The sequence below is a fragment of the Delphinapterus leucas genome, chromosome 21, assembly GCF_059928025.1.
Source record: "Delphinapterus leucas isolate spDelLeu-1000000601 "Yukka" chromosome 21, BTC_Dleu_Yukka2, whole genome shotgun sequence".
NCBI classification, from domain to species: Eukaryota; Metazoa; Chordata; class Mammalia; order Artiodactyla; family Monodontidae; genus Delphinapterus; species Delphinapterus leucas.
Window position 1 is genome coordinate 29,725,128 of NC_143149.1, and position 27,084 is coordinate 29,752,211.

The 27,084-nt window shown below is 52.1% G+C and overlaps 1 protein-coding gene across 3 annotated transcripts in view; it reads right to left on the reverse strand.

The window, feature by feature from the left end:
- The window catches only part of FGFR1 (fibroblast growth factor receptor 1), a 48,421-nt gene extending 21,756 nt beyond the window's left edge, over positions 1-26,665 (reverse strand). For 2 of the 3 annotated variants that reach the window (XM_022571250.2, XM_022571249.2), the window contains exon 1: positions 18,475-18,649. In XM_022571250.2, the coding sequence (XP_022426958.1) occupies positions 18,475-18,565 (91 nt within the window). In that variant the 5' untranslated portion in view covers positions 18,566-18,649. Of the gene's footprint in view, positions 1-18,474; positions 18,654-26,368 lie in introns of those variants that run through there. The other variant, XM_022571242.2, reaches the window with a different exon arrangement.
- Positions 26,666-27,084: the final 419 nt, after the last annotated feature.

Consider the following 27,084-nt stretch of genomic DNA (forward strand, 5'->3'; position numbering starts at 1 on the left):
CGCTTTCTGGTCGGCCCCAGGGTCCTGTCTGATGGCGCCCATGTCTCCTACCTTCTCACAGGGGATTCTGCAGTTGGTTACTTTGGCCTCATCCTTCCCTTTTCATCTGCCCCAAAATTACTGCTTTATAACTCTGTTTTCTTACTTACAAATGTACTTTCCCAGCCATGCTGAGCTACTCAAAGTTGAGGAGGTGTGACTGTGCACACGTGGCGGATGAGGAAATTGTGGAGTGGGTGCGGTGGCACTGGGACAGTGGCAGACCAGGACCAACAGTCATGCCCTATTTCGGTATGGCACCTGATACTTTACAAGGCGCATTCATCCACGTTCATGTTCATTTGCATTTATTCCATTTAGACACAAGACAGTGGAGGCAGAGAGACTTCTCCCAAAGTCACAAAACAGGGCTCAGCGCTGGCTCTAGGTGCTGGGTCTGCTGGGTCCTGGGCCCTTCACCCAGCACACGTGGCATCGGGAGGTACCTACAGCTCTGCCTTGGCCACAGGTACGCGGCACGACCCCTCCCTCCTGCCTGGGTCCCTGGCTCAATCTCTGACACCTTCTCTGGTCCCAACCTCTCCCTCTCGAGCGCAGCTTACAGCTGAACTGATGCCCTCCGATGACCCCTGCCTGATCCACTGAGATGATCCAGAACGTTAGGCAAAGAGGCTGGCCACCCCTTCCCTCGGGCCAGCTCTCCTGATTACACATCCTGAGTGTCGCACTCCTGGCCCTCTGCATCCCATCCCCTCAGGCCCCCCCGAGAGCGCAGTTTGTGTCCCCCTCCTCCAGGACCTGGGGGTCTCTCAGCTACCTCCTCCCACCCAGCTCTCCTGGTTCTACCTCTGCAGCCAATACCCTCACTGCCCTTTATTTTGCTTTCTCCTAAAACACCTTGTTTTCCTATCTCTCCACCACTTCCCCAGACGTGAAAACTCACTCTCCGGAGACTTCCGCGGCTCTGTTCCTCCTCTCTTTTGTAATGTGACATAGGAAATAAGCTTGTGGTTACCACGGGGTGAGGGGAAGGGGGAGGGATAAATTGGGAGATTGGGATTGACATATACACATTTCTATATATAAAACAGCTAACTAACAAGGGCCTACGTTATAGCACAGGGAACTCTACTCTACAGAATACTCTGTAATGGCCTATATGGGGAAAAGAATCTGAAGAAGAATGGATATATGTGTAACGGATTCACTTTGCTGTATACCTGAAACTAACACAACACTGTAAATCAACTATACTCCAATAAAAATTTTTTAAAAAATTCATGGCTTTATCATGCACTCATTCAAGCTGCTCGGCTGAGGGCTGGTCCATAAGTATATGTCTCATCTACCCTCTGAGATCAGGTGTGGTGTCGTGTCTATGCCGCACTCCGAAGGGGAAGGGTGTAGGGCTTGAATAACCAGCCCTCCACAAATCCATGCGTGTTGTCTCGGGCAGGGGTTCTCCATTGCCGTCATCCCTATGAAATCCTTTTGCTTTTGCGTCTCTGGGTTGAGAAAGTTAGGAGAGAAGGGCTATCCTCTTCGGTAACATGGGGAACTGGTGGTCCAGGAATGTTTACAGTCTCGGCACAAACTCCCCAGAGATAAATGAGGGGGCAATTGTGGGTGGGGGAGGAACTCGGGGTGGCTTTGAAAGCAACTTAAAAGAAACACAGAACAGCCCAGTGGGGCTCCGGGAGCCCTCGGCCGAGGTTTTTATTACGTTACTTTGGCTTTGAAATGGAACTGAAAACTTACTTTAGTCTGGCAAGGCCAGGTCAGAGGGGGTTCTCACCGAAATCCCAGGGAACAACGGTCATCCTGCAACGGTGGGAGGGTCCATGGAGGAAGCCCTCCAGATGTGAGATTCCCTGGATGTGAGGCATCCCCGACATGCAGGGAGAGCTGCAGAAATGGGGCGCACGGCCATGGGTGGGAGGGGAGCCGGGGACACCAAATCAATTAGCGGGGCCTGACACCCAGATCCAGCCGTGTTCACCGGGCCCCTGACCCAGGGAGATTTGGAGTGTAGGGTTTGGTTTTTTTGTTTTTTGTTTTTAATAGAAAAAGGGACAGAAGTAAGAAGGAGCATTTTGCATGCAAATGGGCCACTGCCACAAGAGCCCATTAAAATGTAAAGACTCCACGTTCAGCCTGACAAAACGGTGCAAACTGCTGTGTTTGCCAGAGACGCTGCAATACAGCTCCCCACAAAGGGGCCCGGCAACAATGGGAGCTGAATGGCCTCAGTCAGCAGGTCCCCTCTCGCGTTGCCATGGGGACCCCACCAGGGCTTACTAAAGGTATTTCCTGAGGAGAAAGGCAGTGCACACATGCCCAGGCAGCCCAGCTAATCCTGACAGGAAGCCATCGCCATTCAGCAGCCCAGGGGCTTGGGGCTGGGAGGTGTGTTTTGTTTTTATTAAAAAAAGATTTTGGGGCTTTTGTGTTGTCCCATCTCGTCACTGTAATTTAGCGCAGAGCCGCCTGTGCTGGCCAAAGCCACAGCCAGGGCCCTGCACCCACCCCAAGACCCCCCAAAACCAGCTCCGCAGGAAGTGGTTGGGCAGGGGAGGCCCAGCATTCTGTGCAAACCCTCCCAAAGATGTGGCGACGGGTAACCCAGCATCAAAGTGGAGTCTGGGGTTCAAGCCCCAGTGCTGGGTTCCAGCTGCTGCCTCCTCGGTACATGTACTTTCTTCCCTCCTAGGGATTGGGTGACACCCACCCTCCCCAATACCTCCCACCACGAGGAGGAGAACACTTTCAGGCCGGGGAGAGGGCTGTAATTAGGTGATTAACAAAGGAATGCGCCCAGGAGTTGTTTTTAAAAGAAATCTCCCCTCTTCCTCTCTCCCCAATGTTTACAGACGCACTCTGGGCAGAGCTGAAAAGAAAAATGCGTCCTCCACCCATTTCCCAAAAGGATTCCCAGTACCCTTGGCTGCTCTACCTTACCTGGAAGAGAGAGCTGCTCTGGGAAGGGGCAAGTTCACCTAAGACGTGCAGGAAGAAGCGTAAAGAGCAAAGGTAGGTGCCTTGCAGCCACCAGGAAGGGAGGGCCTCAGCTCCCGGTTCCTAGAAGTTTGTGTCACCGGCTCACATTTGGCACCAGAGGAATCAGCCTTGGCAGATTCAGGGAAGAAAGCCAACAACACAGCTGGCGGTGGAGACAGAAATTCCTGTGTGACAACTGCCCCCCTCGGACACAGTTTAGGGTAAATTAACATTTCCTGAGCAAACTTGTATGTGGAAGGAGCTGGCCTCGGTGAAGAGGATAAAATGAAGGGGGCTCTGCCCACCCAGGTCTGTGTGTTTGCAGAGCCCATGCTCCTGCCTCTAGACCTTTCCCGCAAAATGTTTTGAACTGGGTATCTTGATAGAATCAGAGTGGTTGTTTGGGCAGCATTAAGGCTGTGCCTTACAACTGCCCTGGGCGCCCAGGAAGCTTCTAGAGCCATGTTCGGGGGGGTTCCTATTTTGGGAAAAGAAGCTGGAGAGCCTTGTTCATTGATGGAAAACTTCCCCCAAAGAACCGCAAGCCCAGTAAGGACACTTGTGTGGGCTGTAAGCACAGGGGATCTGGACCCTCAGCTGGGGGACTTCTCCTGCCTTTATTACAATCACATCCTAAGCTCAAAGCAAAAGTACCACCGGCCACCAACTGTGACAACACAGAAGTAAGAACACCTTCCCCTGAGCTGTCAGGGAAAAGCTGGACAACTAGCTGAAGTGGGGTGTGCGTGCGTGTGCGTGTGCGTGTGTGTGTGTGTGTGTGTAGGGGTCCTGCTGCTCGAAGGGGAACTCAGACCCTCCCACCACTGGCCCAGAGCCCAGGCCTCCCAGCCATGTGTCTGCAGCTGTGACCTGTCAGGCACTTCCTGGTCTGGGTTCTGTAATGGAAAGATCATTAAGAGTGGGGGAAGGAGGACAGCCAAGAGGTAGCCCTGCAGCTCCCAATCCGCCGGGCGCTGACCTTAGAGTCCGGTCAGGTTCCTTGAAGAAAAGAATGTATGGCTTTCCCCCCACCGCGCCCCCTCCCAGGGCCTCGGGACGGCCTCCCCTCCCCCAAGCTCCTCGGAGCTGGTTTGGGGAAGGAAGCACCAGTAGCTGCGTAGGAAAACGCTGCCGCTCCCTAAACTTGCTCATGAATTAGTCGAGGCCACAGCTGTTTCAGAATTTGCCTTTTGCCCCCTCCCCAAACCTCAGTGGATGCTTGAGAGCACACGCACCAGGGCTATCAGCTCCCCTCCGGCTCTGTGCCACCTTCCCTCCCTGGCTGGTCCCGTGGCTGCAGTGGTGGGTCTGGGTCACCATGCCCAGTGCAAGGACGCTCACCACCCACTGCAGTGGAGAAAGGAAGGGACTCTTCATAAAGTGAGCTATTTTTTTCAATGTTAAAGAAACATCCCTTATTTTTACATTACGAGAATAAAGGTGATAGACATCCTTTTATTTATTTTTTTGGCCACGCCATGCAGCTGGTGGGATCTCAGTTCCCCGACCAGGGATCGAACCCGGGCTCTCGGCAGTGAAAGCACAGAGTCCTAACCACTGGACCGCCAGGGAAGTCCCAACAGACATCCTTTTAAAAGGAAATGGTGTAAAAGGTGGTTGCCAGGGGCTGGAGGAGAGAAGACTGGGGAGTTACATGTTTAACAGGTAGAGTTTCAGTCAGGAAGGTGACAAGTTCTGGAGATGGACAGTGGTGATGGTTGCACAACACGAATGTACTTAATGCCAAGGACCTGTACACTTAAAAATGGTTGAGTTGTATAGTATGTATATTTTACCACAATTAAAAGAAGTACCGGTAGTGGACAGTGTTGGTTTTTTAAAGATGTTCTTACGTGGCAAAATAAATTGTCAACCCAAAATATCGGGGCGGGGGGGGAAATTTGACTGGCCCATGGAACCTAAAAATCTGGGGCCAATGGTCTGTTCCACAGACTGGCAGGAAAGTGATGGCCCAGAGGACCCACTGACATACCACGTATTCATTCTTCTCTTTCTCCTCCTTCACACACACTGTGAAAGTAGAGCATTTAGTACTGTTTTCAGAAACTAAAAGAGCGTGGTTTGGGGATATTTCTCCCTGAGATGGAATGGCACTCAGACAGAGAGCAGGTAGGAGAACCAGGACCAAAGGCTGCTTGGAAGGCCAATGTCTACACTGGGGAGTCCTGTGATCGGACAAGCTGGTTGATCTTAAACAATGAGCCTCCTGTGGGAGATTCCCTACTCTGGGCAATGTCCACATTCCGGGTGTCCTAAGGGATGAGAGCCTCATTTGAAATCCTTGTGAAAACCACGCAGTACCAAACTCTGCTTGAGCCCCAGGTGGTTGTAACTGGCTGGGAGCAGCAGAAGGAGTATCTGACTGGAAGTCACTGGGATGACTGGCCCTGCCACTCCTGTGTGACCCGGGCCACATCATCTCCCCTCTCGGCCTCCGTGTGCTCAACTGTGAGATGGGAAGGCTGACTGGACAAGCTCTGGGCAACTCCAACAGCTCTAACCAACATTCCAAGTTTCAGCTGGGCCTTGGGAGTTGAGTACCATTCACTACATCCCCTCCAGCCTCCACCAGCACAGGTGGCCCTCCGCCATGAGGGAGGGCAGGAGACTGCAAGTTAATTTTCCTTAAGAAGAGGGGAGGGGACTCCCCTGGCGGCCCACTGCAGGGGGTGCGGGATCGATCCCTGGTCAGGGAACTAAGATCCCACATGCCGTGTGGTAAGGCCGAAAAAAAAAAAAAAAAGACACATGGGACTTCCCTGGTGGCGCAGTGGTTGGGAGTCTGCCTGCCAGTGCAGGGGACACAGGTTCGGGCCCTGGTCCAGGAGGATGCCACGTGCCGCGGAGCAACTAAGCCCATGCACCACAACTACTGAGCCTGCGCTCTAGAGCCCGCGAGCCACAGCTGCTGGGCCCATGTGCCACAACTACTGAAGCCCGTGCGCCTACAGCCCGTGCTCCCCAACAGAGAGAGGCCACCACAATGAGAGGCCCGTGCACCGCAACGAAGAGTGGGCCCCGCTTGCTGCAACTGGAGAAAAGCCCACGTGCAACAACGAAGACCCAACACGGCCAAAAATAAATAAATAAATATATATATATATAAATAAATAAACAAACAAATAAATAAGACACAAGGATGTAATGCACAGCACGGAGAATACAGTCAATACTTAAAAAAAAAGAAGAAGAGGGGATTCTGATTTGGCCACAGAGCTGCGGCCACCAGCACCTTCAACACATGTCTCCCTTCATCTTTTCCCTCTGGCCCGAGATGTTCCAGAAGAAGCCTCAGGGCCGAGGGTATGGAGTAGCTCAGAGGCTGTGACTGGCAGAAAGCTGGGAGCCCAGGTATTCTAGAAGGATTTATTTCACTGTCCTTTTTTGATGCTCATGAGAGACTCCATGAGAACTCATTAGGCAAATAAATTTTAAAAATGGACTGGGAGTCTGAGGGTGGTGGGGAAAGGACACATGTTCTGAAATAAATGCGTCTTCCAAGCATACCCTTCAGGCATTAATACAGCCTTGAGAGTGCAAATAACGTGGACGAAAGCTTTAGATGCCGAAGCGAGACCTTCATTCAGTACGTCAGTCAAAGAACCTGACTCTTCTAAGATTTAAAAACTAATTCCTAAAACCGAAGGAAAATAAACCTTAATTCCCAAAGTCAACCCTGAAGTTGGATAATAAAGGGGCAGAGATTTCCGAATGCAAAAGGACCCTTCCAACGATGGGAGAGCTGATCCACATTCCAAAGGTGGTGATAACTGACTTAAAGCCCCGAGCAACACAGAAGAAGGGCGTTCCAGGAAGAGGGTCTCCTTCCTTCCAGACAAGCTTTTAGACAACTTTCTACTCCTGGTCCTTCCTTCCTCCAATAAACCCCGGCAATCGGACTCAGCCCTCTTCTACTTCCTCGTTTCCCCCACCTCCCAGTACAGGGGTTAGAGCCGTAGGCACTGATATTAAATAGACCTGAATCGAACTCTAGCTACACCATTTATTTTAGCTGTTTAACCTGGCAAGTGTTCATTTTGACCTCTCTGTGTCAGTTTCCTAAACCGTGAAATGGACACACATCACCTACCTTATACACAATTAATTGATATCAGATTCTCAAAGTGTGGTCCCTGGATGGCAGTATCAGCATCCTCTGGGAACTTGTTAGAACCACCCAGCTCGGGTCCCGCTGCAGAATCCAGAGCCCTGGGGGTGGACTGTGGCAAAGGTTTTTTAAAAAATTAATTAATTTATTTATTTTTGGCTGCGTTGGGTCTTGCTGTGTGTGGGATTTCTTTAGCTGCAGCGAGCGGGGCCTATTCTTCATTGGGGTGTGCAGACTTCTCACTGCTGTGGCTTTTCTTGTTGCTGGGCACTTGCCCTAGGCATGCAGGCTCAACAGTTGTGGTGCGTGGGCTCAGTAGTTGTGGCTCGCGGGCTCTAGTGCACAGGCTCAGTAGTTGTGGCTCACAGGCTCTAGAGCGCAGGCTCAGTAGTTGTGGTGCACAGGCTTAGCTGCTCTGTGGCATGTGGGATCTTCCCAGACCGGGGCTTGAACCCGTGTCCCCTGCACTGGCAGGCGGATTCTTAACCACTGCGCCACCAGGGAAGTTCCGGCAAGGGGTTTTAACAAGCCCACTGGGTGATGTGCCTGCTGGGAAAACCTGAGAACCACTGCATTAAGTGATATAAAGGACTCACTGTGGGGTAGCAATAATTATTTCTCACCTACTTTCCTTACCTTCCTATTGAAAAGGATTTCATTCCTATCTTCCCCTTTTTTAAAGCTAGAAATTGTAGGTATCTTTTTTTCCCTAGTTCCTTTATTATTTAAAAAATTTTGGGGGGTAGTATAGTTGCTTGACAATGCTGTGTTAGTTTCTGCTGTACAGCAATGTGAATCTGTTAAACATATACATATAGCCACTCTTTTTAAGATTCTTTTCCCAGATAGGCCGTTACAGAGTACTGAGTAGAGTTCCCTGTGCTATACAGTAGGTCCTTACTAGTTGTAGGTATCTTTTTCAAAAAAGAAAATGGATGGTTACCTCGCTGTGCGTTCATGCATGCATTCATTTCTTCAAAAAGTATTCATGGAGTGCCTAACATGTATCAGACACTATTCTAAGGTGCTGGGGTAAACAAAGGAACGAACGACACCTCTGCCTTCATGATATATGTGTGCACACACATCACAGCCCACAAACGACAGTCAATCTGCCCCTTCACTTTAGGGAAGAGGCCCTCACCTGTGGTGTCAGATGTCCTCATAACCTGAGTTTTATGTCCTTATTTGAGGTTGTCACTGGATGATGTTTTATATTTTATTTTATTTTTTGCGGTACGCAGGCCTCTCACTGTTGTGGCCTCTCCCGTTACGGAGCACAGGCTCTGGATGCGCAGGTTCAGCTGCCATGGCTCACGGGCCTAGCCACTCTGCGGCATGTGGGATCTTCCCGGACTGGGGCACGAACCCGCGTCCCCTGAATCGGCAGGCGGACTCTCAACCACTGCGCCACCAGGAAAGCCCCGGATGACGTTTTTTAAATGAGTCACTTATTGTATTTGCCTATGCGTAGTAAGAGCGACACTGGCCAGGGCTGGGCCTGACCCATGGTGAGGCTGGGGTAGGGTTGCCATTTGTCCTGGGCCTCCCAGTCAAGAGGGGCCTCCAAGAATTTTTGTGTTTTCCCCAAAAGGGCACACAGATAGTTACTGACAGAACTGGAAGAAAATATTTACCAAAAAACTTGCAATAAATCTGTGTTCTATTCCTGGGGCACACCTCAGACAGTACACCACAAATTAATTAATTTTGAAAATCCTGTAATTATTTTGTGACTAGCCCAACCACATCGTATTATATATATTTTTGTTTAAAACATTAATTTGTTAGATGTAAACACTAAGAAAAACAAAATTTCAGGACGCTTGTGGGGTTTTTTTTTGCTTTTCTTCACGCTTTAAATAAATATCTACTGGTAGCCTCAAAACAATGCTAATGCTTCAGGCTTGCTGAACCTTCTAACATGTTTATTCCCATCCATGAGACATTGTTGGACTACTTTAGAAACATTCCAGGTGGTTTATTGTGTCTGGGCAATACCACTATATTCTAGAATAAGTGTGACCTACAAGGAAAACTCAGGTGTGGCCTCTGATGCTTTAGAGCCCTCCGATCCCAGACCTTCTCCAAGTAGGAGGTCTCAGCTACTGTGCAAAAGGCAGCCTCAATGGGGTTTTCGTTCCATTGATTATTCTAAGCTAGGGAATCACTTTCATTAGGGCAGCTCATAGACCTATGACCGATGCACAACCTCGCAGCCAAGAGCAGAAGAATGTCACACAAGAAATGCACAAGTGTCTCCAGCTGCCCTTACCCCAACCACACACATGTACATACCACCCCCAAAAGGGAGGTGAAGCCTAATTCCTGTGAGATAAAAGGGACTGACCCAGCAATGTTTAAATTCACATGTTGGTCTGCCTGTATTTTGGGAAGAAACCCAGTTTGATAGAGGGACATAGTATAATACACTGGAAAAAAAAAATTGGAGTCAGACCTACCTGAACCTGAATCCCACTTTCACTGCCTATCAACTAGACGACCTTAGACAAATTACTTAACTCCCTGAACCTCAGTTTCCTCATCTGATTTTGAAATTAAAACCTATGGCCATGGGATCAATGTAGAGGTAAAAATATGTAAAGGATGTGGAATGTGAAAATGTAATAAATAGTGTTTATTAATTATTATTTTTAAAGACCTTTACTGGTATTACCTTTCTGGGGCTATTTGGTACTAGGTAATCACAACTTTTAGAATATAAGTATCCTTGGATACATGGGCAAATTTTATTTGTAAAAGTATGTTCACTTAAATGCAAACTATTGAGAATAACTTAAGTGCCCAACAGTAAAGGACTGGGTAAATAAATTTTGCACACCCATACTACTACATAGTTACTTAAGCATGATGGAAACGTCTCTGCATGGCAGGAAGTACCTGCTTACGTTACAAACCAGTATATAACATATAAATTCCATTTTTGAAAAGTTATGCTTGTATAAATGCAGGGAAAAAGATCTATATAAATAGATTCACCAATAACAGTGATTATTTTTGGATGATGGGCATATCAGAGACTTTCTTTTTCTCTTTACAAGTCTATAATTTCTAAATTTTCCACAATGAACCCAGATTACATATCAAAATATCCATGTTTTAAAAGAGCAATAAAAACATTCTTTCTGACTGCATACAACTTTGCTCTAGTGGAGGAAACAGCCATATGTTAAAAACTCCATAATGTGGGCTTCCTTGGTGGCGCAGTGGTTGAGAGTCCGCCTGGCGATGCAGGGGACACGGGTTCATGACCTGGTCCGGGAAGATCCCACATGCCGCGGAGCAGCTGGGCCCGTGAGCCATGGCCGCTGAGCCTGCGCATCCGGAGCCCGTGCTCCACAACAGGAGAGGCCACAACAGTGAGAGGCCCGCGAACCGCAAAACAAACAAACAAACAAAAAACTCCATAATGTAAGGCAGAGGAAAGTAAGTGCCAGATTGAAAGTTACACAGAAAGGGGGTGGGTGGGGGGGAAAGGAGTGATTAATTTGGAGACAGAGGAGGGCTTCAAGAGGGAGGTGGCCCTTAAGCTACTCCTTAAGCTAAGAGTAGAAATTACAAACAGTGAAAGCAGGAAAGGATAGGGATGGACATTTCCAGCTAAGGGACCAGGATAAACAGTTGTTATGTATGAATGTGTATGTTGTATTAAACAAGCGAAGAGGAAGTCTTATTTGGCCAGATGGATGGATGGATGAATGGGAGACAGGGAGGAAAGGAAGGAAGGGAGGGAGGGAGGGCGAGAGGAAGGAAGGAAGGGAGGAGGAAAACTAAATCAGTAAACAAATGGTGAAGGGACCATTAGCCAGGGGCTAGTTTTCGTCTGTAGAGAAAACAGAGGAGGGGCTAAGCTCTAAGTTCAACTTTCTTTGTTGATCAAATATATGACTCTCCAGCATTCATGGTTTTTAACCTCTTTCCCTGCCCAAGCTCATGACCACTAATGTTCACTCTTCCCCGAACTCCTTGACCCTCTCACCCACTTGAGGCTTGATGCACCTAAACATCCAGGGCCTGGGAAACACAGCCACATTCACACCAACATTCACCTTCTTTTACACCACCCATCCCAGGAGCCTTGGCCACGATACAACACGTGGGCTCAGGAAGGAGCACTGAGTTTCAAGCTCCATCTGAGCCAACGGTTCTCGTGATTGGAACTGACTGGACAAACCCCTCTCCCGAGGTTTCCAGTTTGCAAGGAGACAGCCTTTAAATGAAGGCAGTGGGCACCTCATTTGGCAAGGGGGGGGGGAGGGGAGGGTCGGTGCGAACCAAGAACAGGAGAGGGGGGACTCAGGGTACAAGCCACAAGCAGCCCATCAGGCAAATGTCCCCCCCAACTTGGCCGTCAGCGGCTGTAAGTCAGAGCCAGCTCCCAAGTTCAGAAGCAGCCCACAGTCTAGAACAGCAGTCCCCGACCTTTTTGGCACCAGGGACTGGCTTCGTGGAAGACACTTTTTCCATGGACCGGGGTGGGGGAGCGTACGGTTTCGGGATGATTCAGGCGCATTACATTTATTGTGCACTTGATTTCTATTATCATTACATTGTAATATATAATGAAGTAATTATACAGCTCACCATAATGCTGACAGGAGGCGGAGCTCAGGCAGTAATGGAAGCGATGGGGAGCAGCTGTAAATACAGATGCAGCTTTGCTCACTCACCGCCCCCCTCACCTCCTGCTGTGCGGCCCTGTTCCTAACAGGCCACAGGCCGGTACCAGTCCGTGGCCCGGGGCTTGGGGACCCCCTGGCCTAGAAGGCTTCTCCTAAGAGGAAGCAGTTTGGGATTTATTCCAGGCCTTAAGAGCCTAGGTAGAGCAGTTAACTTGCTGCTGAATCACTTGGGGGGCGGAGGTCGGGGACAGGGTGGGCCGAGAGAAGGGAATGCTGGGCGTAAGTCTGTGGATGAGCCTCCTCTCCAGAATGAACAGGGCGGCCTGGGCAGCTGAATTTGGGAGACCAGCAGGGCCAGAGGAGCTGGACTTTCCCGGTCAGCAGGGAAACAGTTGTCTCGTTGCCAGGCTTTGGGGAGGGAAGAGGCAAAGGTGGCGTCTACAGGGGGAGCTGGAGCCCCCAGTGGCCCCCGAGGATCGAGGCCCTGTAAAAACAGGGCACAGCTGCCGGTCAGGATCTCTGACCCCGGACCTCTCCCTCCCGGATAATGACTCCCCAGAACTCACTTCTCCCAAGGCCATCCCTCACGGCCCCAGACACGAGCCATCACTCACTATTTCGGCCTGACCGGGAGCAAGCATCCCGGCCGGGCCCTGCTGACCCACCTCCAGGCAGGGGCCACAGGCCCCAGAGGCATCCCTGACCCTCTCTCTCCAGTTCCTGCCCACCCAGGTCGTCACAGAAACCCGGGGGCAGCAGCGCGGCCTGCTTCTCTGTTTGGGCTCCCTCCCTTCCCCCTCCCTGGCCAGGGCTCTGGACAGACATTTGTTCTTCCCTGAGAAATTCCTCCTCCCTGACTTCGGGGAGCTGGCCGGCAAAGCCAGAGTGGAAAATCAGTGAAGCTAATGGTGCAGCAATGCTGCAGGCAGGGCCAAGAACACGGCCCTGGGGTGGCTCTGCCCGGTGTGGTCAAGTGGACACGTGAGCCCTCCGGCTCCTGCCTCACATTCTCTCCCTGCACCCACCCTCTGCAAAGCTCAGCTCCAGGAACGCTTGCAAACACGCCCTTCCGAAGGCACCGAGCTACCTCTCTCTGGAGAGGGGGTGAGGGACTGAGTGGAGTGCCCCGGGGAAACCTGGTGGCTCCGTGCCGCGCAGATTCCCACAGCCCGAAACCCTCCAGCCTTGCACTCCAGTGGATCTCCCCACATTGCTCTCTGCCCTGTGGAATTCCACCCGCCTTCCGGCCCAAGGGGGAGAAACTCCTCTTCAATGTCCAGTGTGAATTAGAAGTAAACAGGTTCTTTTCACAAGAAAAAATTATGTTGCGGACGGGGTGGGGTGCAGCAGTGCTCCTGAATGTTCCCCTCCCACCCCCGGCAGCCACCCAACACTGGTCCACAGGACACTGGCCCCCAGGCCGCAGGTCCTCCGGCCACGCCCACTGGCCGCAGCCAGTAGGACCTCGGCCTGTGCAAGGCTGGTAGTGGGATACCCTCCGGTACTTGTTCGGGGCTCCCCCTGCAGCCAGGCTGAAATGCATACCCCTTCGGGCCAAAGACAGCTGCGGAAGCCCCTGGGGGGTTGCCAGTGGCGGCCAGGGCCCAGGGCCGGACTTCAAGCTGGGGTGATGTCTCTGGCACCATTTGCAGCTCCCCGCCACGGGCCCAGGTTTCTGCAGAACACAAAGACAAAGCCTTGCTTTGTGGTGCCTGGCATCCAGGGGGCTTGCAGCCAGAAATGGAATCGTGCGGCTTTTCCATTAAGTGTAACCTCTCCCTCTTCAAGCGGCCACCAGACTCCTTCAAATCTGGGTAGGTGGGAGGAGCTGTAAAACCCCGGCCATTAAATCGTTTATTAGTTGCAGGTTTCTGAGCATGTAGGCAAGTATTTTGAGACGGCAAGGCTCATACCGTGCCCTCCACCATGTGGGGTCTGGGGGCTTTAGCCCAGGTTACTGCTGAAAAGGGGGTTAGGATCCCCATTCCCAATTATGAGAAGCGGCCTTGTAAACAGTTTTGGATTCACCCACTTGCTTTTCTGCAAGTCTTATTCTAAACGAGAGAAAAATACACAAAAACAAGCCTCTTCGAGCTCAAAGTGTCTTTCAAGCTAGCGCTTATCTTTTTAAAGGGGCATTCTATTCCCCGGCCCACGACCCCGCTTCAGTCTCCCCCGCCCCCCTCCCCACAAAGCCTGGTCTGAAACAAGCTCAGCCTCTTTAAGATCCCAAACTAGAGAAGGGAAAGGAGAGGGAGGAAGGAGGGAGGCTGGTTTTCCTGGAACCCTTATTAAATCAACTTTCCAAGGACAGCCAGAAACTTCAGGCCCTCCCCACTCCCTGAGGAGCATTTGCAGACTGGGGGAGGGGCTCCCGACACACACACACACACACACACAGCAAAGCCTTTCTAAAGGGCAAAAGCTCTCAGTCAGTGGGAGCAGGGTTTGGGGTAATTTGCTTTAAACTTTTGGGCAAACCTTTTACATACAGAGTCCAGTCTTTTCTGAGGACAACAGCAGCATTGTTATTGAATAATCAGCAGGGCCGAGACTACGGCAATACTTTACATTTGTGAGATACCTTATAGTTTACAAAGCGTGGAGATAGATTCTTCCCTTAGGACTTCAGGTCTCTGAAGACGGTGGGGCCCATGTTCCGCTATCACAAAGCTCAGAAGGGATGATCTAGGAGAAGGGGCTGAACCACGAGAGGGACTGACTCAACCCAATGGGGACCTGGGACCTGATGTCCATCCAAGTCTCGTGGGTTTCCGCTTCTGCGTCCTAAGGCACTCCAAGTCCATCCATGAAACAAGCCCTTTACCACGCGGTGTCTCCTGTGGGGTCCCAGGAAAAGGTACCCACATCTACCATTTATGGCTCATTGACTATGTCCAGGCATGGTTCTTAGAGCTTTGCAGGCATTTGCATGATATTCACAACGACCTTAGAAGGAGATGTTCATTACCAATATAGATTATAGAGTGTCAGAGAGGAGCTTTCCCAACAGCCAACAGTCGGCAAGCAATGGAGCCCAAATCAAAACCAAGGCAGTCCAGGGAAAACGTGTGCCCACAGACTTGTACACGAACGCTCACAAGAGTTTTAGTAATAATAGCCCAAAGTGTTAGCAACCCAAATGGCCAGCATCAAGTGAATGGATACACATTCTCCATATAATTCCATTATGTGAAATTCTAGAACAGGCAAAACTAACCTACAGTGACAGAAAGTAGATCCGTGGTTGCCTGGGTCCGGTGCTGCAAAGGGAGCTGACTGCAGAGGGGCAGGAGGCAAGTTTGGGGGGTGATGAAAATGTTTCATATCTTGATTGACAGTTACATGGGACAATGCTACATTTATCAAAACACTTCAAACTGCACGCTTAAAATTGGTGCATTTTATAGAATGCAAATGATACCTCAATTAAGTTGATTTTTTAAAAATGGCAGCGTAACTTCACTCTTCACTGCCACATCGCCTCCTCATAGCCCTCCTCACCTCTCCTACCCGCTCCCTCCTGTTTGCAGAGCGGGACTTCGTCATTTTCAAGACTTTCAGCCCCTTGACTCCACCCTCCATCACTGCCCCGGCTTCCTTTCCCAGTCTGGATGCACAACCAGAAGCTTCAGGACCACCATCACCCCCTCAACCCCTACTCCTTATGTTTCGACCCTTGGATACGATACTCCCTTCCTGCTTACAAGTACCCAGGTCCGAGATGCGTACTATTCACTTTCTCCACCCTCCATCCCTGGGCTGCAAAACGGTTTGTTACAGAAGGTTAAAAAAAATACTTTAGGGTCCACCATAAATTCATATTCCCAAACCTTATCCACCCCTCCTCATTGCCACCTATGCTGTGGCTGACCCAAATCTCTATCTACTCCTCAGAAACCTCCCACTCTGACTCACTCCCTTTACTCGCATCTTGTCTGTGTCTTTAGTCACCCGGAGTTGACATCCAACCTACTTAAACCCGTAGTGTTTTTTTTTTTTAATTAAATTTATTTTTTTGGCTGCAGTGGGTCTTCGTTGCTGCGCATGGGCTTTCTCTAGTTGTGGTGAGCAGCGACTACTCTTCTTCGTTGTGGTGCGCAGGCTCTAGGCACACGGACTTCAGTAGTCATGGCACACGGGCTCAGCAGCTGTGGCTCGCGGGCTCTAGGGTGCAGGCTCAGTAGTTGTGGTGTGTGGGCTCAGTAGTTGTGGCACACAGGCTTAGTTGCTTCAGTTGCTTAGTTGGCGCACGGGCTTAGCTGCTCTCCACCAGGGCTCGAACCCGTGTCCCCTGCATTGGCAGGCGGATTCTTAACCACTGCGCCACCAGGGAAATCCTAAACCTGTAGATTCTATTTCTATAGTGTCTCTGTTATTTTTCCTTCCTTTACAATCCTCCACTCTAGTTCACTGCCTTTCTCTAGCTAGACATTCAGAACAACCGTTTAAGCAACTCGTCTTTCTGGCAACAGTGGTAGCAGCAGTAATAACTCCTAACGCTTTGCCTGTCAGTGCTTTACCTGGGTTATCTCACTTAATCCTGTATTACTGCTCCATTTTAAAGATAAGCAAACTAAGACTTCCTGTGTCTGAGTAATTGGTCAAACCAAGTAATGCAGCTATTAAGTGGTGGAGCACGATTTTTTTTTTTAGAATTTTTAAAAAATAAATTTAATTAATTAATTATTTATTCATTCGTTCATTCATTTACGGCTGCATTGGGTCTTCGTTGCTGCGCGCGGGCTTTCTCTAGTTGCAGCGAGCGGGGGCTACTCTTCGTTGCAGTGCGTGGGCTTCTCATTGCGGTGGCTTCTCGTGTTTCGGAGCACAGGCTCTAGGTGCGCGGGCTTCAGTAGTTGTGGCATGGGGGCTCAGTAGTTGTGGCTCACGGGCTCTGGAGCGCAAGCTCAGTAGCTGTGGTGCACGGGCTCTAGAGCACAGGCTCAGTAGTTGTGGCACACGGGCTTAGTTGCTCCGCGGCATGTGGGATCTTCCCAGACCAGGGCTCGAACCCGTGTCCCCTGCATTGGCAAGCGGATTCTTAACCCCTGTGCCACCAGGGAAGCCCTGCAGAGCACAATTTAAACCTAGGTCCGCCTGACTTCTTCCTCCCATCCATCCAAACTCAGCTGCCTGAAAATCTGAAAGCTGGATTGTGTCACTTTCCTGCTCAAAACTTTTCAAGACTCCCAGTATCTACCCATTTAGGTACAGTTTCCTCAGCAGGGCATTACAGCTTTCCATACGCTAACTCAGTCCAATTTGTCCAGGCATTCCGTCCCCCGACTACCTACACACCAGGTAAGTTGTTCTCTGTACACCTTATACGTCCTGCCCCAGCACCCTCACTCATGCTGCTCCACCTGGAACACCCTTCATCTCCCTCCCAGGCCCCTGCCCAGCTCTCTGGACCATCTCAATGACGGTGGCTGTCCCTCTCCCCCAGCATTCCCACTGCATTGTGTTATAACTCCACTGCGTGGTTTAAACACGGTCCACCTTGAGTTTAGCTGCCTCTGTGCTTGTCATCCTCTACCCGATGGTGAATTCCCTGTGGGCAGAGATGGTCCCTCCCACTCCGGGTCCCCAGCGTGTTCCAGGTCAGGCCTTGCCTTCAATTCTGTCACTGAATACAACACGAATCTGCCTGCCCCAGCCAGTGCATCTTTTAGAAAGCCCCCCCCACCCGTCCCCCCTTCTCCATCACCCTACAAGAGGGCAAATATCCTCACTCCTCATTCGTCACTCACACAGGTCCTGGCAGCGAGACTGGTGGCCCTTTAAACGCAGCCGCCATGTTGTGTGCACACCTGAGCCCTTTACCCACCACCTGCCAACCTCCTCTGCTTCTGTCATCAGCCACTGGGTCACAAGCCACACTACCCTTTGGCAGCAGAAATGCCCAAATATTAGTTCCCAGAGACCTTCAAAAGCTGCCAGGTGTGCTGTACCTGTAATTTCCATGAAGTATTTTCACAAGTCCGGAAAAATCCCATCAGCAGTGGGTACAAGTCTTTTCCGTTACTAATAATCCCTCCGAATTCCCAATAAACTACAGGTGTCTACCAGCGCCTATGCCCCGTAATGCTCCCTGGTTCTCAATCTCTTTGAAATCCCTCCAGCAGTATATCCAAAGCAAACCTCTTACCAGGCCTCCAAACAGGGCCTGTGAGAGATGGTCAAGAAAGACAAAATGGCAGGCACGTGGCCATGATGGCCGACCCTCATAGAAGGTATGTCTTTGGAAAAATTTTCTAGAAGCTGGAGGTCTTTATGAAGCTCCCACAACCCTGCACATCCCTTGGACCCCGATCCAAGTTCTAAACCCAAATTCACAGGTCACTCGCACCCACTGCACTGCCCAACCCCACTTTATATACATCATCTAGGTTAGGGAGCTAGCTCTTGGGTCCCAATCAGAAGTTCCTTTTTCAGAAGGAGAAAAGCATAAACCTCCCCCCTGAGCACGTCACCTCTGGCAGATGGATGTCACCAGCCTTCACGACCCAACCTCTGATGAAGCTGGCTGTGTCTGCAGCCAGGCCCCCACCAGCCCAGGTACCTTGGGAGCCTCTCCTACAGTCCAGGAGCCCTCTGCTCCACCTGGGATGGAGCCTTCGCAGTTGACCACATCACGTCTGTCCCAGCCCACCTTGTTGCTGAGGACCGGGAGCCCAGGCTGCTCCTCGGCCCGCGCCTTACCTTGTTCCGGCAAGGTTGGCGCTGGCCTGGCAGTGCAGAGCGCGGCTGTGACCAGCACAGCCCAGAACAGGAGACACTTCCAGCTCCACATCCCAGTTCTGCAGTTAGAGGTTGGTGACAAGGCTCCACACCTCCATGGAGACTCTGCCGTGGGCTTGATCCTCCTGTGCAAGCTGACTCTGGGGAGAGAAAAAAACCCCGAAAGTTAGGAGGGTCTGCACGGGGGACGAGGGGCAAGGAGAAAAAGAGGGGAGGCATGTTACATGGCCACCCTGCCCACAAGGGTGCCTGAAGCAATAACTTACTCCTTCAGACACAAGAAAGGAACTGTGGTCCTGTCCCAACGGTGAATTCAAGGTTATGCGTCTTAATTAGACCAAGGAGTGGTTCAATTCAGTCCTACAACTATTTATTGAGTGTGGACTGTTTCCCATGTTGGGAAAATCATCAGAAAGTTCCCCGAGGCATGAGCCCCAAGATCATTTGTGCTGGGAAAGCGAACGGCCTCAGGAACGTCTCCCATAGGTGACCTGGGTGTGCAGATGTGACCTCTCCCAGTTTAAGACTTCACTCCCTCTAGGGCACACCAACCCTTCGGTGAGGGATAAAGAGAGATGAGGAATTATGGAAGAAGCCCAGAACTGGGAAATGGGAGCCAGGTGAGATGCTGACCCTCTCTGCACCTACGTGGTGAGGAAGCTGAAATACACCATCTCCAAGGTTCTTTCTTTTTGTCTCTAAAACTGGATGCATCACAGGGACCTCTGGTTCTACCAGCTTCCCTCACAGAGAGAACACAACTCTCACCAGCTACATAAAAAGGGCCTCAGAGTAGGGAGCCGTGAGCTGGATCCAGTTCTCCCCGAGGCTGAGAGGTGACGGCAGATGTCCAACAGAAATGGATCCAGAAGTGGGGAAAGGTCGTGCTGAAGAATAAGGGTTCTTGCAAGGCCTGACTCAAAGATGGCTCGTGCCAGCCCCGGTGAAAGGCACAGACTGCAGTCCTTTATCCTTCTCAGGTCCGAATGGGTAAAATTTAAAACAACCCTCCAACGTCTTCAGGATAATGGTCTTTTCCGCTAAACATTTACCAAGTGATAAGACTTTCTGGGCACCGTTTGGGCTACGAGGGGGTGACCCTCTCTGTCTTCCAGGTGGCTTTTGCCCTAAATACTCCAGGGAACCATCCAAGTTATTCAGAGAATCCACTTCCCCGGAACATGCCCTAATGTGGTGCTTCAGCCGGGCCTCCCCCTGAGCCAGACAGGGCCCCTTGTGAGTGAGTCAGGCGCGGCTGGCAGAAAACCCCCCAGATTCTTGGCCTCGTTCACAAGCGCCTGCCAGCGGGAAGACGCATGCACTGCTGCTGCTAGCTCCCTCCCAAGGCTTTCCTGAAATTTTTTAATGATTTCAAACCAAAGGAGAAGTAAACACTTCTATTTTTCTAAATTTAGGAAAGGGACTAGACAAGGCAGAATCGAACAAGTATTTACTGAATACTCACTATGTGCCAAGCATGGACTAAGTAAGATTTTAGACTATAAAACTTCATTTCTTCCCCACTGTGAACTTAAGGGGAGGGGTGGGAATTATTACTGCCCTTTAAGCAACTGAGATGCAAAGAGGTTAAGTGCTTTGCCCAAAGATGTGCAGTGAGATGGGCAAGGGCACCGGGTCTACATCACCTGGGTTTTCGGATGCCAGAGGCCAGGGTGGGAGGAAACAATAAGGGGGTGATCAAACCTGGCTCTACTGGACGCAAGCTCATTTTCTCCAGAGGGCATCCCTGTGTCACACAAAAGCCATGTAAATAAGGACAGATCCGAGGTGACTCTGGCAATGGGAGAGCCTTTGATTCTCCTTTCCTTTGCTCTAGAGAAAGACCCTTGGAAGCAGCTCATGGATATGCCACCTAGGACACAGGATGGGGCATGATTCCTGGCCGGGGATAGAAGTGATGCTTGCCAGAGGACATCCCAAAACCACATTCCACATCTCATTACATCCCAAAGATACAGCAAATGGATACAGGCCAGTCACCGAGAAAGGTACACCTGACTAAGGACCTAAGTAAATCCCATAGTAATGGCCAGAGTCATGAATGAATGTTTAGTATCCAACAGGAAAGGGTGGTATCATCTCGAGATGATGAAGTTTGTTTGCAAAGGTAGCAGACAGGCAGCTCCCACCACCACTCGGCCGCTCTGTCCCCGAAAAGCCTGTCTACCTCCTCGCAGGTGTGGTCTGCCTGCTGACTGCCCTCTTTCAGCTCTGTGATCAATGCACTTCAAAATAATCTGGCAGCTTCCCTGCAAAAGTCTCTTCCTCTCCTCCCCCCCTGGACCTTGAGTCCCACATCTGTAAAACAAAGGATGTTCAGAAAACCCAGCCCCACCCCCCCCACCCCCCGGCCCCAGGCACCCACTCCTGGAATGAGAAGGGGTAAGCGGGCTCACAATCTATTGTGGAAAACACAGTGACGCGAACTAGTCCCCAGACTATCTGGGACCCTAGGGACTGCCACCTCCCCCTTCACCTCACCTTCTTCCCATTCTACTAATTAATGAATTCTTTAAGTCTCTTAGGAACAGTCTCCTTCCTCCACTGCCTGACAGATGTGACCTGTAGCCCTGCAGGTGCACACAGCAGCCGGCCCCTCAGCCTCTCCCCATCAGTCACGTCTCCTGGGACTGGCAGCCCAGCTCCTGCTCTGGGTGCAGAGGTCCTCACTGGGGAACGAGGAGAGTTGGGGGACACACGCCATCTCACTTATCCCACTTGTCATCAGAGGGAGCTAAAACAGTTGCCTTGCCTACACCACAGGAGGTTACGAGCTTCAAATGGGGGGCATGGGTGAAAGTATCTGCTCTCTCCTCTCTCAAGCCCTCATCAAATGTAAGGAATTATATATAAACATTGTGCTTTGAGTCACTTCTTGATAGCAATCTCAGGAGACTCTGGTAATTGGCAACCAGAGGACATGAACTTCCTGCCTTTACAAAGGCATTTCTCACCATCCATCTTTACAAACCCCACACTCTAGACCTAGCTGTCCCATTAGGTGGCCCCTCGTGGCTACAGAGCACTTGAAATGTGGCCAGTGCGAGGCAGGATGTGCTAGAAATGAAAAATACATACAAGAATGTGGAGCCTTTCATTGATTTTCTTAAACTGATTACATGTTCAAAAGATGATATTCCACATATATTGGGCTAAAGCAAATACATTATAAAAACTGAAACAAACGAATTAAGGAAAATGAATTTCACCTTTTTCTTAATTTCAAACGTGGCTACCGGGCTTCCCTGGTGGCGCAGTGGTTGGGAGTCCGCCTGCCGATGCAGGGGACACGGGTTCGTGCCCCAGTCCCGGAAGATCCCACATGCCGCGGAGCGGCTGGGCCCGTGAGCCACGGCCACTGAAGCCTGCACGTCCGGAGCCTGTGCTCCGCAACGGGAGAGGCCACAACAGTGAGAGGCCCGCGTACCGCAAAAAAAACAAAAAGCGTGGCTACTGGAAAAATCTGAGATTCCATGTGGCCTGTGTTACACTGTAGGGGACAGGACAGCTCTGGGCAACCTCCGTGCCCTGCCAAGCGTTTTTTCTTTGCCCTTCCTCTGTCTTCAGCGGGCTCTCTCATTCGCCAAGCCCCACCTCAAACAGCCACGTCCTCTTCTACAAGTCTTTCTTGGGCCTTGGGAGGATCCTCTGAATTTCCAAAAACACCATAGGGTCTCAAGCTCCTTAAGAGCAGGGTCTATACCCAATTAACCTTTGTCAATGACCTTAGCACCTAACACCTACACGGCAGGTGCTGGTACATTTGGGAACTGGAGGCATAAATGAATGAAACAAAGAGAGGCCGATGGAAATGAAACTGACAGAGCCACGCTTGCAGAGAAGAGGTTGACAATGCCAGAGGAAATCGTCCAGCACTCCTTGTTAGCCAGCCAAACTCGATCTCAAAGCATACCAACCCGGACATTTTCTAAACATCTCGATTCCTCAGACTTGAGGAAGTGACGCCCAAACTTTAATCCCTTTAGACGGGAGTAAGACTTCTTAACAGAAATGGTGGCTTTCCCCAAAAGTGACCAACAATGAGCATCCCTACTCATTGGTGAGAGTGGCAGGACAAGTTCTTAATAAACATCTGAAAAAACACATGCAGCTCAGCTTGAGAAATTGTACCGGCTCCAAGAGAAACGCTAATTTAAAAGTTTTTAGTCTCTGTCAAAAAGAGTGCCCAAATGTCCTTGGGAGTGAGGTATGTAAAAAGCAAGTAGTAATAAGAGAAACCCTAACTGCTCCACGGTAATCTAGGCAGCCTTGCTACTGAAGACAGGATGGGCTTGTGGACCATCACATGCTTGGAGGTGTTCACCCAGGTGAGGGCTATTTACTTGGAGCCCAAACATGGCTTTTTTAATTGCAAGTGGAATGGTGATGAGGAGAGAATTTCTAAGGGAAATGCAAGCTTAGGGAGAAAAGCAACTCTCCTAGCCCACGTCTGGTTTTTAATCCTCTCCGGAAACCCCAGAACCTTCTCTGAAGTTCTGCATCTGGACTCCCACCAGTCCCGGGTTCACTCAGACCTTTCCCAAAGCTCTCGGGATGAAATATGCAAGATGTATTTCCCAAGAGGAAATTAAGCTCCTCTTAAGTGATGTGAGGCCCTTTCAGAGCAAGATGTTTGGACCCCTTCTCTCTACCTTCTTTTCCTTCAGCAGCAACAGGCTCAAACTTTCCTAGGAAGCTCTTAACTAACAGCCATTTTGATGAGACAGATTAAACAATGGAGGCCCAAGGAAGCATTCAGAGGCTGCTGAAAGCCCAAGCTCACAGGAGCAAATCTCCTGTTTTAGGGGTCTCGCTCCAGGTTGACACCCAAAAGCAAACAAAGCAAAATCTCATGGACTTTTCTCGGTCTCCATGGCTGGAGTCTACCTACTGGATGCTCAACTCAGTTCTCCAAGCCTCCGGAGTGCGCCAGGAACAAAGCTGGGCCAGGCTTAGGGATGCCTGGAGATGCTCTGATCCTCTTCCTCAAGGCATGGTGGGGTCAGAGCAACCACCATGCTCCTCTCAATGTCTTCCCGTGCTTCTGCTTCACTTGCTCTTCTAAGGGTGCCTAACGGAACTTTCTCACATCCTCCATGGCCAGGAGCCAGGGAAAAGAAGGACCCAAGACTGCCTACTCTGGAGCCAAAGGAAGAGGTGCCCACTCTGGCCCGAATCCCATTTGTGAAATGCCTCCAAAATGCACATTTCTACGGGCTTGGTCAAAGCCCACAGTGAGAGCACACTATCCAAGTGACTCTCCGCCCGGATGGCCCTCATTAAAAAGCTGACACTCAGCTATGACTAAGAGCAAGCGCAACAGACGTTTCAAGGAGCTCGCCACCGATGCAGTACACAACCATCCCAGCTGGAGCCAAGCCTCCAGCAGCCTCCCTGTCCCCAGACACCCTGCGCTCCTCCGGGGGTCTGCAGCAGCCCTGGAGCTTCTCCCAACCAACTGGGGGGAAATATGTAAACAAGTCATTAGGGAGGTAGTCCCGTAAGGTAGCTGGGTCCTCTGCAAGGGCTCTCGCTCCGTCACTCACTCGAAGGAAGGGCTATGACCCAGGCTTGGGGGTAATCAGCCAGACAGAGGCATGTCCCACGGGGCCCTGCTACTTAGCTCTTAAACAAGCCTCAGAGAGGAAACCAGGAGCCCGGGCCAACAGGGGAAAATGGCCACTTTCTGCTCAACAGTCTCAAGGCTAAGGTTCTACAATTTAGAAGGTATTCCAAAAAAAGCTCTGGGCCGGAGGTGCAAAGGGCAGGGCACATCTGCAGAGGAAACAGTCACCTTAATTACCATGTCTAGAGAAAGTGCGATTTCATTACAGCCTCCAAACTACTGCCCAAAGGAGGAAACCAGAGAAGTGTTTTCAATTTGAAAGAGGCTGGAAAGGAGAGGATGAGAGAACAACTCTCCCCACCCTCCTGCAACTTTGGAGCCAGAAAGTGCTTTCCTGCCTCAGAGGTTAGAACCAGAAAAACCCTCCACAGTCCAATCCCTTTCAAACCTGCAGCCGGTACTGACTTGGTAAAACGCCCCACTTCAGCGTCCGGGAGCTGCCGTCCAAAGAACTCCTTAAAAACACCCAGGGAGCGACAGCCCGGGGCCTCCCTCCCACGCCCGGGCCGCTGCGCCCCGGGCTCGCTCCAGGGAGGGTGGAAAAGGGACGCGTGACGCCACCACCGGGCGGCCCGAGACCCGGCGGCGGGCTCCGGACAGGGTCAGACGTTCCCGCTGCTCCAGCTGTAACTGAAGGGAGGAGAATGCAATGCTTTGGTTCCAGAAACTTCCGTCAGGGCCAGTTCTGGGTCTGACCACCTCTAGCAGATGAGATGGGCCACCCCCGAAAAACTTGGCCCCCTCTCCTACGATGCCTCTTTTTCACACGAGCCAGAAAGCACCACCTCCATATCAGATCCTAAATAACTTGGCATCCAGGGCAACTTCTCTTCTCCTCAAATCCCAACGCCTCATCCCCAAGTCTTAAGAAATCTTAAAGAGCGAGGTGGTAAGGCCAAGCTGAAGAATCCCAGTTTTAATCTGGGGGAGGGGAGAGGGAGGAAGAGGGATGTTCTTGTGACTGCGGTGTACCCGTGTGGGGTGAAACGGAACCAGATGCGGCGGCTACATCTGGAAAATGGGGGCGGGGGGGAGTGGTGGGGGAGAAAGACACCGCAGAAACTTTGAAAAGGGCTAAAGCTTCTGGGCCCAGAAAGGAGAAGCAGGCTTCACCGCTCCCCCTCGCCCCCCACCCCCTCGCCCAAAGGCGTCTGGCTGCCTTCACAGGCTATGAGTTAAATGAACTCCGACTACAAAGTCAACAAATTCCTCTGCAAATGAGCGTTCTAGCCCCTCTTCTACTAACCCCAAACATAACGGGAACGCGGAGCGGGGGCAGAGGGTTCTGGGCCCGAGAAGCAACCTGCATCGCAGCCGAGTGAACCGCACGGGACAAAACCCTCATCCCTTCCCCCACCTCCTCGAACCAGATTGGAACTGAACATTCCCCTCCCCCCCCGACCCCATAATGGGGCTTAACATCACCCGCTGGGCGCCCTCCCCTTCCCCAAACTTCCGATCCTTTCAGAGATGGACTAAGTCGAAGATAAGCGCCTCTGGAAAAGGGAATTCCTTTCTCGCTCTCCGCTAAGGCAGATTCAGCCATTTGGTGACGACACCCCCTTAAAACCTATTCGAAGAGAAGCTAACCTACCCCTCCACTTCCTTCCCCCTTCAGGCCCCCAGCCGCCCACCCACCCGCAACTGCGACCCCAGACCTTCCCGGAGGTGGAAAAGGACTTAGAAAGACCCCGGAATTTTAGCGTGCCACCCAAAGCTACCTGCTGGATTGGGGTGAGTCCCCACGGGTGGACTAAAAGGAGATGGAGTGGAATGCGGCGCGCGCGCGCACACACACCCCACCTCGCTGCCCACTCCCGCCCGCCTCCCCAGTCCCAGGAAACCGAGGGCCGCCGCCGCCTCGGCCCCGGCCCTGTCCCTGCCCGGACTCACCGCCGAGCCGCCGCCGCCTCGCCACCTCCCCAGCGCGAGTTGGCGGAAAAGTTGAGCGGCGGGCGGATCGGTGGGACCGGCTCGGGGAGGGGGCGCAGGAGGCGACGCGAGTGGAGGGAAGGGAGGGGAGACAAAAGGGGGGCGTCGAGCGCTGGGGAGGGAGCCGGGGGTGGAGGGGGGCGGGTAACGAGTGGAGGGAGGCGCCGGACCCGACTGGGTTGCGGCCGGGGAGAGCGCGCAGCCGGGAGGCTCCAGCGCCGGGGGCCGCTCGGGACGCGGAGCCCGCCCCGGATCCGGGGGCGCCGCGGCTCTTACCTCACTCGGCGTTTCGGTTCCGCCTCTGGAGGGTCCGCCGTGGCTTGTGCGGGCGGGCGGGCGCCCGCGTCCCCGGCTCCGGCCCGCCGCCCCCGGGCTCCACTCGGGTCCTGGCGGGGCCGCGAGAGCCCCACTGCCGGTGCTCGACTCCCAGTGGCGCTCGGAGCTCGGCGCCTCCGGCCCGGGCGGGAACAATGGAGCCGAAGCTGGTGCCCCGGAGGCGGGGCGGGGGGAGGGCTCCGGTCCGCCGCCCGGGATCTCCAGACCCCGTAGCCCCCCTCTCCAGCACCGGGCGGCGGCCCTCACGCTTCTGGCAGCCCGGGCTCCATAGCCCTGCCGGGGCCCCGGCGCCGCGGCTTGCCCGACTGCCGCACTGGTCCTCTGCGCCCCGTGGGGCGCCCCTCGGACCGGAGAAAAGTCTTCGGGCTCCGCCGCTCTTCCAGCTGCGGCGCGCACTGGCGGCCGGGGAAGGCGAGGTCGCCGCAATGCGCTAAGCAGAGTCTCGGTCCTGTCTGGACGTCGCCGCCCAGCTCCGGGCACAGCCCGGGCTCCTCCGCGCGCTGCGGCTGGACCAGAGTTCGGGCTCCCGCTCGCCGCCGCCGCCGCCGCCGCCGCGGAAGCCGCCGCACCAGTGCCCGCAGGAGCGCTCCGAGCGCTGTGCGCCGGCGGGGCGCGAGGACTCGCTCTCTCACTCCCACCCCGCGCTGGTCCCACCT